The sequence below is a fragment of the Mytilus californianus genome, unplaced genomic scaffold (genome assembly GCF_021869535.1).
Source record: "Mytilus californianus isolate M0D057914Y unplaced genomic scaffold, xbMytCali1.0.p SCAF_2, whole genome shotgun sequence".
NCBI classification, from domain to species: Eukaryota; Metazoa; Mollusca; class Bivalvia; order Mytilida; family Mytilidae; genus Mytilus; species Mytilus californianus.
Genome location: NW_026262668.1, coordinates 93811383 through 93823325, shown reverse-complemented (window position 1 = coordinate 93823325; position 11943 = coordinate 93811383). Strand labels below are relative to the sequence as shown.

The 11943-nt window shown below is 33.0% G+C and overlaps 1 protein-coding gene and 1 long non-coding RNA gene across 4 annotated transcripts in view; one reads left to right on the top strand and one right to left on the bottom strand.

The window, feature by feature from the left end:
* The window catches only part of LOC127730430 (uncharacterized), a 157980-nt gene extending 149562 nt beyond the window's left edge, over positions 1-8418 (bottom strand). Inside the window, exon 1 of the long non-coding RNA XR_007995105.1 lies at positions 8352-8418. This is a non-coding gene — a long non-coding RNA (uncharacterized LOC127730430). The remainder of the gene's footprint in view (positions 1-8351) is intronic.
* LOC127730415 (rac GTPase-activating protein 1-like) overlaps positions 1-11943 on the top strand; it is a 34179-nt gene that overhangs the window by 13174 nt on the left and 9062 nt on the right. For all 3 annotated transcript variants that reach the window (XM_052238823.1, XM_052238822.1, XM_052238821.1), the window contains exons 8-16: positions 654-753; positions 1177-1222; positions 1908-2005; positions 3215-3268; positions 4739-4803; positions 5448-5511; positions 5723-5834; positions 6556-6661; positions 11199-11331. In XM_052238823.1, coding sequence (XP_052094783.1) covers positions 654-753; positions 1177-1222; positions 1908-2005; positions 3215-3268; positions 4739-4803; positions 5448-5511; positions 5723-5834; positions 6556-6661; positions 11199-11331 — 778 coding nt within the window. The remainder of the gene's footprint in view (positions 1-653; positions 754-1176; positions 1223-1907; positions 2006-3214; positions 3269-4738; positions 4804-5447; positions 5512-5722; positions 5835-6555; positions 6662-11198; positions 11332-11943) is intronic.

Genomic DNA, 11943 nt, shown 5'->3' with positions numbered 1-11943 from the left:
GCTGCTTTCACCCTTCTTTCAGTTGGTAGTTCTCTGCTTGGTGTTGTGTGCCCTTAAATGTCAAATGTGAAACTCAAGCATTATCCAGATAAGTAATAGTTGGTTGTATGTCTTTCTTATAGAATTGCAGATTATTTTTATGCCCCACCTAGGGGCATTATGTTTTTCAGTCTGTGCGTCCATTCGTCTGTCAGTCTATCCCGCTTCAGGTTAAAGTTTTTGGTCAAGGTAGTTTTTGATGAAGTTGAAGTCCAATCAACTTGAAACTTAGTACACATGTTCCCTATGATACTGTGGAATCATTTATTTTCGTGGGTACCAATTTTCGTGGATTGAGGAAAACTTGCATATTCGTGGATATTTAATTTCGTGGTTTTGGCCAAGTCTGCATACATTCCTTTAAAAAATTTGTAATTCGTTGAACATTTAAATTCGTGGTTCCCCTGTACCCACGAAATCCACGAAAATTAGTATCCAACGAATATTAATGAATCCACAGTAGGATCTTTCTAATTTTAATGCCAAATTAGAGTTTTGACCCCAATTTCACTATCCACTGAACATAGAAAAGGATAGTGCGAGTGGGGCATCCATGTACTTTGGTCACATTCTTATTTTTTATAAAATAAGATACAGTATTCATTTTTTTTCAGCACTCCTGGAATGAGAAAAGCTCTATCTGCCAGTAAAGGTCTAAATAGAGTACATTTCTTCATATCAAAAACAGTCATTAAACCAGAGACCTGTACACCAGTAAGTATACACATGTGTTACTAGTTATACACATGACTGTAAGTAAGTAAGTGTCTATGTCTTTTCACTGAAAGTGGTAAGATAGGCCAGCCTTATTTGTTATAGTTTGACGAAAAAGAACGACAAAATAGAAAAGATGTATTGAAGACTTTGAAATTTCTATAAGAACAAAGTCAGTGGCACCAAAATTTACCTGGAAGTGTTGATATACATGTAGGCAGACCTTTTATCTCCATTAATGGGCAAATAAAATTCACTGAAAAATTCTTAAGAAATGCAAGCGTGTGTGTGTGATTGGAAGGCATTTAACATTATTAAGTGAAAAATAAACATTAAAACTACTTTGTTCATGTGTATTTCTATAGGACATAAATGGATCATTTCCATAAACATACTTTTCATCTTGAATAATTTTCTTTTCAGTGTGGTAAAAGAATAGGGTTTGGAAGAATGGCAATGAAGTGTAAAGGTATGAAACGTTTTTTTTTAAACTTACAAGTGTTATCATTTATCAGCAAAAAAGTTCAGTATGTGGCAACAAACCAGACAAAAGCTGAGATAGTACAGCATTTCTTATTGCCATACAAAAGCAGTGATAAACTATCAATTTGATGACAGAAAAATAGATGCAATTCAATTCCATAACTATTAAACATCTTTTGAAAGTATTACTGCTATTTAAATCAAATGTAGTTGCCTCATGTCTTTGTATGTCACTCAGATATAAGACTTCATTTATTGCGAACCAAATGAAACTTTTCCACAGATTCATCTATTGTTCAAACTATCTAAACTTTTGTCAGTTCTATTGTCCCATTGAATAAATCCAATAGCTATTGTTCTCTGTGTAGTTTATTCACTTGGACCTTTAAATTTCTTCATCACTCATTGATTAATTTACCTGAGTAAAAAAATTGTCTTCTAAATAGATGAAAATACATGTTTTACACTCACAAAACTGCATGGGAATTTGTATTTATTCAAATCAATAATATATTTTCAATCTGTTGAATGTAAACAGTGATTCAAACATTAATAAAAGTTGATTTCTGACAAAATTTTCAACATTGTTTCTATTTAAATTTCTAATATAAAAGATACTATCAAACATGAACATTACTAATCTGATATCTTTGTAATGAATGACATTTCAGACTGTAGAGCTTCATGTCATCCTGATTGTAAAGACAGCTTACCACTTCCTTGTATACCTACAGCACCTAGTACACCTGGTGGTACGAAATTAAGTGGAGTAAGTCTCTCAGTAAACTTGCACATTATCTTACTCAACATTTAAGATTTTGCTGTATGTTTTAAAATTGAGGAGTCTCTGCAGTTTCAATTTATATTGTCATTTTTATGATTTTGATATATACGTAGTTAATCGAGATATAACATCATAAAATTAACCATAAGTTTCCATTTTTGTTTTACAGTTAATAGAGGTTCAAAATTGGGAATTTTTGATAATTTGTTGAAATGTTATGGCATGTTTAAGATTTTTAAAACCAGTATTTTTAGTAATAATGGAGCCAAATTTGATTTATTTAAAAAGCAATGATAAATGTGCATCAGCTAAAAATTAAATTATTAAAAACATGTCAGCAGATTTTTTCCATTTCTTGGGTGTAATTTTTGTGTTACTTCAAAAGTAAATTAAATGTTTGGAAATTTATTGAACAGTTACTTGGCTTTTGTATTGTATATTTTTTTTTTTTTTTTACATGACTCTGTGTTTATAGAGATTTTTGAAAAGATTACATAAATAGGATGTGTGAACATGCTAAGATTAGAAGAAACCCAAAAACGTACCTTGATAGCTTTTTTTTCCCAATTGTAGCCTCATATTTTGCAAGAAAACATTAAACAAAGCCTCCCACCAAATTCTAAATGCAAAGCTAAAATTACCATTAATTATTGAAAAAATAAATCATCTTTTTGACTTATAATTGACAAAGAATATCTTTGGTTACTTAATAGATGTAATATTTATTTATTTATTATGCAAATTTTAAGTCCTGAGATAAGATTCCATTATACAACGTCATCTAAAACACAACTAATAACAATGAGACAGTTAACATTCATTCACTCGTAAAAAATTATATCCCCTCACACTTTATCAACCCTCAAGAGTTTAGAAATGTGGTGATCTTACAGGCTATAACAGAAGAACAGTTTAATGAATTTTTAGATTGATTTTAAACTTATACAGATGGCGTTATGTAATTTAATCTTCATAATATGAGAAGATCTGTGGACATTACCCAGAGGTGATATCAGCAATGCTAATTTTCAACATTAATTATCAACATAATTTCATCTTTCAATAGAGACTGGCAAAAAAAAATCAGATTGTTTATTGCAGATTGTTTATGAATTCCCCAAAAATTTATTTATATGTTTCTTTAGTTTTCAGGGCTGGTTTTTGAGAATTTCATTTTTGTATGATTTTTTGTAGGGATTATTATCTGACTACACACCATTAGATCCACCATATATTCCAGGAATAGTCGTAAGTTTTTACTGTACAATCATGTGTACCATTTCTTAGACAAAAGCAAAACATGAAAAAGGTACGAGTTTGCAAGGATAGGAAAAGCTTCTGACATTTCAACTTATTTATACTTGCAGATCAGCATTGGTTCAATGTTGTCTCTTGAACATGGAAAACATGCACATTTTTGTTTGAAGCATCACTATGTGTAACTTAACATGCAATATTTCTGTAGCTGAAAATCCTACATATTTTAATTCACATGGCTAAATTGCCAGTGGGAGCTATTGCCATCACAGTTTCATCTGTTTCTGTTATAAAAAAAAAATAAAAAATTTCCTCTCAACCTTCCCCAAATTAAACCGAATCCTAGCAGTTATCCTTTTGGTTAGTAGATTAAAAAGAAATATGTGTTGTGCAACGGTTCAAAATTAAATGATATTTAAGACTTAAAATTGCCAAGTACTGAGGAATTGATCATACTGTATCACTAACGATTTGGAGTGAAAAATATCAACCAAAAGTTTCAAGTTGATTATAGATTGTAATATAATAAATGAATTTGATTAATGAAATGGGTTTGTTTTAACAGATCAAATGTAGAATATCTTCATAATTTTAAATAAAGACTAATAATTATAGAATAACTATTCAAAGAATTCAAATATTGAAAAATATTCAACAAGAGACCTAACAAAACATTAACTCTTGAATGCGGGTAGCGCATAAGTTAATTATCAGTGTTGTTCGGTCACAAAGTGAATATTTTTCGATATTTGAAATATTTGATTAGTTATTCGTTTTATTACATTGACAAAAAGTTTTTTAATGGAAATGAAATAGAAAATGCAAGGGACTATATCTTTTTCTACGCAATCATAATTTGTTTTGATGTAACATCATCGACAATGTCTTGACAACACTTATTGTTATATGACGTCAGAGGAGTGAAATTATCAAGTTTATTTCACATGTGAAATTATCAGTTTTTATTTCACTGGGAAATCACAGTAATTCATTGCAAACAATGTAATAAATGTGATTTAACATGATTTGTTAACTTTTTTACCCATGTTATTTGGCCTGAAATTATTGTGAATTCTAGGATTAAGCATTTAATCTTGTACTTGTTTGAAAAAGGGGCACTTGCATGCATTGGTATTGCGTAAAAAAAAAACCATGTTCACATTGTGAAAAATTAGTTTTTGGATTCTTATGAACTTAAAAAAAAATGATTTTAATCCTAAAATATTAATATATTTTCTGAAAATTTCTGTGTTTCTGTATGGACTGTGCTCTGACATCCCAAATTTCACGGCAAGTCCTAAAATGGGTGTTGGATGTCAGAGGAAAGTGTCAAGAGTGGAACTAAAAAAAATTATTTGTCAAAATTTTAAGAAATTGAGAGACCATAATTTGCCTATTCATACCATTAAAAAATCTATGAATATGTAAACAATATATAAATGATGTTGATTTGTATAACAGGTACACTGTGTTAATGAAGTAGAAGCTAGAGGCCTGAATGAAATTGGTTTATACAGAGTGCCTGGGTAAGTGTTAAAACATAAAACTAATAAATCAAAAAGTTTTATGAAAAATTATGAAAACTGGATAATATCATAAATTATTAAGGGAATCTCAATACTTTATTACTGATTGCACCAATAGGTAGTTGGCAGTTATGTAGTACAGATATCAGGTTTACAATAAACTTGGGTTGATTGTATAGAATATAATCTTCATTCTTACTTTGTACCTACTTGAAATTTCCTCTCAAATTATGTTTCAAATTGTCAAAATACCTTTGATAATACCTTTTTTATTCAAGGAATAACGAAAAACAGAAATTTTTATCAAGTAATGAAAAATATTGAAAAAATTGAAAAATAAGGGTAGCATCTGATATTTTTTTTTCCTCACTTTTCTGTATTTAGTCATTCCACAGGTGAAAAATATCTAAAACATTGTAACTTATTCTGTGGGTAATTTTTTGGGAATTCTTTTTTCAGAGTTATAGTCCCGTGTTGGGAATTTAAATTCCTTTATTATGACATAATTCATCAAAAACCAAACTAGTAACAATAGGATATTGAAGTTCATAATCGGGTCAACAGTTATCTCCCCTGAATATATATATCGACTCCCCAAAGAATTGTGAAATTATTTACAATTTGTTAACTGATATCTGTTTTAGATCTGACAGTCAAGTTAAAGAATTAAAGAAAGATTTCTTCAAAGGAAAGGGTATTCCAAATCTGGTAAGTTGTTTTTGCCTCGCCTCTGCAAGACATTTATGATAAAAAAAACTTAAAACATTCAGTTCTAATTAGTTTTATTTTATTTGTAAATTTATTCTTTTCTGTAGTGGTTTATTTTCTGGAATACAAAGAATGAGGGAGAACACACCACCCATGTATAACTTTTTATCCTAAATTGGAGATATATCTATTATTATATCTTTTATTTCAGTCGCATATAGATGATATACATGTAATATGTGGTTGCATCAAAGATTTTCTTCGAGGATTAAAAGAACCTCTAGTCACATATGGTCTATGGAAGGACTTTGTACATGCAGCAGGTAAATATACATATTTATGACAATGTCCTTGCCTATCCTGCAACAAAAGTCTATGCAAGATATAAAACATGCAAATTTGGCAGTGGCAATGCCCTAAACTATTTGTATAAAGCTTCATATTTCAGAAGGTAGAAGACCTGGATACTTCATACCTTGTATACAGTTCCTTATGTTCTAAAGTTTCAGTCTATCATATGACAATTGTCATTGACCTCATTTTCATGGTTCAATTGATGCCTTAAATAACTGTGTAGCTTTTCTGTCACTTTAATTCATCTTTTATTATGAGTTATTTGATAACCATATTTGGTAAAGGACTGATTATTGAAGGGTCTTTTTCTCGGATACTGTTAGCAATAGGTCAATTATATTTGTTGTATGGAATAACTATAAGGTGTACATGTCCACCTAGCAGGTTTCATCTGACCTTGATTCATTTACATAGATCATATGTAGTAAAAAATTTACCTTAAAGACGTTCAACATGAATTTAATCATAATTTATAAAGCAGGAAATACATTTCAGCATATGCACTCTTGTAAATAATATCCACCTCTGTCATTTCTGTATTATAAAGCTTAAAAAAATATTCAAAACATTTTCTTTAATCTAATCATGTAAAATGATGATATGATCTGTCAGAGCTAAACTAAATCTTAGCTAAGTTTATTTTAAAATTGTATAAAATAGCATATAATATTTGTTCTTTGTGTATTTAAGAGAACAGAGATAAATGTATGGGTGAATCAGAGGTCTACCAAGCCATCAGTAAATTGCCAACACCAAACAGAGACACACTAGCATTCCTTATACTACATCTGATACGGTAGAGTATTTTGGTCTAAAAGGTTTTTTATGTAGATCAATTGTGTTTGAGTCAAATATATATATGGGTTTAAGTAATGCTGTATGTATAATATAGGAAAGTAAACATTTCACAAGGTACAAATGATGGCACACACAAACCAGTTCATAGTGTAAGCCCTAAAGTAGATTTTTATGCCCCACCTAGGAGCATTATGTTTTTTGGTCTGTGCGTCCGTTTGTCCGTCCCGCTTCAGGTTAAAGTTTTTGGTCAAAGTAGTTTTTGGTGAAGTTAAAGTCCAATCAACTTGAAACTTGGTACACATGTTCCCTATGATATGATCTTTCTAATTTTAATGCCAAATTCGAGTTTTGACACCAATTTCACGGTCCACTGAACATAGAAAATGATAGAGCAAGTGGTCAGGTTAAAGTTTTTGGTCAAATAATAATAATAATGAGTGTAAGATGCCTTCCAGTAACCTTGCCAAAGTGTTTTGTCCAACAGTCATAGGATATTTATTTACATTACAGGGTATCTGAGTGTAAGCCGTGTAAGATGCCTTCCAGTAACCTTGCTAAAGTCTTTGGTCCAACAGTCATAGGATATTTATTTACATTACAGGGTATCTGAGTGTGAGGAGTGTAAGATGCCTTCCAGTAACCTGGCCAAAGTGTTTGGTCCAACAGTCATAGGATATTTATTTACATTACCAGTGATCTGGAAGGATTTTTTCTCTATGGGCCCAGGGCCCCATAAAATAAATTCAATGGGCCGTTTTTGTCGAGCCTGCGACTTTTGTCGCAGAAAGCTCGACATAGGGATAGTGATCCGGCGGCGGCGGCGGTGTTAGCTAACTTCTTAAAAGCTTTATATTTTAGAAGGTGGAAGGTCTGGATGCTTCATACTTTGTATATGGATGACTCATGTTACGAAGTTTCCGTCAGTCACATGTCCAATGTCCTTGACCTCATTTTCATGGTTCAGTGACTACTTGAAAAAAAAGTTCAGATTTTTTGTAATGTTAGATTCTCTCTTATTATAAGTAATAGGATAACTATATTTGGTATGTGCGTACCTTGCAAGGTCCTCATGCCCGTCAGACAGTTTTCACTTGACCTCAACCTCATTTCATGGATCAGTGAACAAGGTTAAGTTTTGGTGGTCAAGTCCATATCTCAGATACTATAAGCAATAGGTCTTGTATATTCGGTGTATGGAAGGACTGTAAGGTGTACATGTCCAACTGGCAGGTGTCATCTGACCTTGACCTCATTTTCATGGTTCAGTGGTTATAGGTAAGTTTTTGTGTTTTGGTCTGTTTTTCTTATACTGTATGCCATAGGTCTACTATATTTGGTGTACGGAATGATTGTAAGGTGTACATGTCTAGCGGGCAGGTGTCATCTGACCTTGACCTCATTTTCATGGTTCAGTGGTCAAAGTTAAGTTTTTGAGTTTTGGTCTTTTTTTCTAATACTATATGCAATAGTTCAACTATATTTGGTATGTGCGTACCTTGCAAGGTCCTCATGCCCGTCAGACAGTTTTCACTTGACCTCGACCTCATTTTATGGATCAGTGAACAAGGTTAAGTTTTGGTGGTCAAGTCCATATCTCAGATACTATAAGCAATAGGTCTTGTATATTCGGTGTATGGAAGGACTGTAAGGTGTACATGTCCAACTGGCAGGTGTCATCTGACCTTGACCTCATTTTCATGGTTCAGTGGTTATAGTTAAGTTTTTGTGTTTTGGTCTGTTTTTCTTATACTGTATGCCATAGGTCTACTATATTTGGTGTATGGAATGATTGTAAGGTGTACATGTCTAGCGGGCAGGTGTCATCTGACCATGACCTCATTTTCATGGTTCAGTGGTCAAAGTTAAGTTTTTTGAGTTTTGGTCTTTTTCTAATACTATATGCAATAGTTTAACTATATTTGGTGTATGGAAATATTTTATGATCTATTTGGCAGTCACGCAGGTTTTATTTGACCTTGACCTCATTTTCAAGGTCCATTGCTCAGTGTTAAGTTTTTGTGTTTTGGTCTGTTTTTCTTAAACTATAAGCAATAGGTCAACTATATTTGTTGTATGGAAGAATTGTTAGCTGTACATGCCTGCCTAGCATGGTTCATCTGACCTTGACCTCATTTTCATGGTTCATTGGTCAATGTTTAGTTTACTTGGTTAATGTTAAGTTTATGTGACAGTTGTAATAAAGCTTTATATTTAGGACTATCAACATAATATCAATGATTAGTAAAGAAGGCGAGACATTTCAGCGTGTGCACTCTTGTTAGAATTAATGGGCCATGTTGTCAAATGAGTGGGCAATTCGTTTACAATCAATAATAAAATGTATATTTCAGCAACGAGGCAGTGGTACTTACAGTACCTGTATGATTCTAATTGATATCATGGATATTGTTCCTGTGCTTTGTAATTTCAATTTCAATGAATAAACAATAATTTCTTCCAAACCGGGCAATATTTACGATAACATTTATTTACAACTGGTACTGTTGCCTTGTTCATGTTCATGTTTTTCTTTACATTAAAGTTGGGTCTTCGTCGATTGCCATACTTTATTCAAGACGTTCCGTATTAGAGGACATTTCTGGCATTTCCTCTGCACTTCTTGTATTATTATTACTTCATCGCGATGACAAGAATAACAGTAGAGAGTAACGTTAATTGATAAAACACAACAACAATTCGCTGAAGGCATGTTTACAAAATGTTCAAACAAGCCAAAGACCAAAAAATTGACAAGGACAGTTAAGCGCCTTTTATGGAAACAAATACTACATTCATAAAAAGGCTTTTGGGTTTTTCAATCGAAATAATAGCAAGCTTACTTAAAAGATTATAATTAGAGAAAAAATTTCGACTGTACTAGCCAAATTTCACAAATTTAAAGTTGTTTATAAAAATTTATATCATGAATGATGGTTTATTACGTATTTTGGGTAATCAGTTATACCGCATGTTGCTATTGTTTCCATAGAAAAAAACGCCCGAGACGTCCCAAAAATCAATAGGTGGTGCTCCTATCATTGGAGGGAACACTACACAGTTTTGTACACACACATGGCGACACGATTCACGATTGGAAATCCATTTTACGATATCTAAAGATTGAAAACGAAGTGAAAAATATCGTGCGCCATGTGGGCGCTTACATTTGTCACCCTATGCGACATATATGGTTGAAAAGCGCAATTGGCGCATGGCGCACGTCCTTCCCGATCACTGCATTACAGGGTATCTAAGTGTAAGGATTGTAAGATGCCTTCCAGTTACCTTGCCAAAGTGTTTGGTCCAACAGTCATAGGATATTTATTTACATTACAGGGTATCTGAGTGTGAGGAGTGTATTTAAAGATGCCTTCCAGTAACCTGGCCAAAGTGTTTGGTCCAACAGTCATAGGATATTCTCTATTTACATTACAGGGTATCTAAGTGTAAGGATTGTAAGATGCCTTCCAGTTACCTTGCCAAAGTGTTTGGTCCAAGAGTCATAGGATATTTATTTACATTACAGGGTATCTGAGTGTGAGGAGTGTATTTAAAGATGCCTTCCAGTAACCTGGCCAAAGTGTTTGGTCCAACAGTCATAGGATATTTATTTACATTACAGGGTATCTAAGTGTAAGGATTGTAAGATGCCTTCCAGTAACCTTGCTGAAGTGTTCGGGCCAACAGTCATAGGATATTTATTTACATTGCAGGGTATCTGAGTGTAAGGAGTGTAAGATGCCTTCCAGTAACCTTGCTAAAGTGTTTGGTCCAACAGTCATAGGATATTTATTTACATTACAGGGTATCTGAGTGTAAGGAGTGTAAGATGTCTTCCAGTAACCTTGCGAAAGTGTTTGGTCCAACAGTCATAGGATATTCTCTATTTACATTACAGGGTATCTGAGTGTAAGGAGTGTAAGATGCCTTCCAGTAACCTTGCTAAAGTGTTTGGTCCAACAGTCATAGGATATTTATTTACATTACAGGGTATCTGAGTGTAAGGAGTGTAAGATGCCTTCCAGTAACCTTGCTAAAGTGTTTGGTCCAACAGTCATAGGATATTTATTTACATTACAGGGTATCTGAGTGTAAGGAGTGTAAGATGCCTTCCAGTAACCTTGCTAAAGTGTTTGGTCCAACAGTCATAGGATATTTATTTACATTACAGGGTATCTGAGTGTAAAGAGTGTAAGATGCCTTCCACTAACCTTGCTAAAGTGTTTGGTCCAACAGTCATAGGATATTTATTTACATTACAGGGTATCTGAGTGTAAGGAGTGTAAGATGCCTTCCAGTAACCTTGCTAAAGTGTTTGGTCCAACAGTCATAGGATATTTATTTACATTACAGGGTATCTGAGTGTAAAGAGTGTAAGATGCCTTCCACTAACCTTGCTAAAGTGTTTGGTCCAACAGTCATAGGATATTTATTTACATTACAGGGTATCTGAGTGTAAGGAGTGTAAGATGCCTTCCAGTAACCTTGCTAAAGTGTTTGGTCCAACAGTCATAGGATATTTATTTACATTACAGGGTATCTGAGTGTAAAGAGTGTAAGATGCCTTCCACTAACCTTGCTAAAGTGTTTGGGCCAACAGTCATAGGATATTCAGTACCAGATCCTGAACCTTTACAGATGATTAATGAAACAAAATACCAAGCAATGGTAAGGGCTGTTGATTGGGTAAAGTATTGAAGCATTTCTTTCAAAAACTATGTTTCATTAAGGTCAGATTGTGTCTTCCAGAGAAATTTTTCAATAGGTTTGTTTTATTGAACGAAACTCATTAAGTAGATAAACTGTTTAAAAAGTTTTAAGTATTAAGGCACAAACAAACAAAATGATAAAGTTCAGTAGTAATTTTTACCTGCGTCACCTTATTTGTCTTGTAACCGCTCGACTCCGTCCGTCTGAAAGAAAACTTTAATGAAAGTTTTCTTGGCTTTTATAGAAGGGAATGATTTGATATTTGGTATGCAGCTTGATTACGTTGAGTTGTAGTGAGTAAGCAACTTTTACATCTGCCGCTTAGCCACTTCCTGTTTGCCGATAGTTTGAAATTTGACAACACTCATTGTACAAGAAAAGATTTTGTCAAAAGTTTTCTTTGCATCAGTGAATTGGAATCAGTTATGCTCCAGTATATATATTACTTCAATCAAATGCATGCAGTGATGCAGATCCAGACCCATTACTGGTCTTGTTCTCTGATGTAGGATTATTTATAAGAACTTGACAACTGGTGATGAAATAAAGGAAGAAATAAAAGCAGTTCTT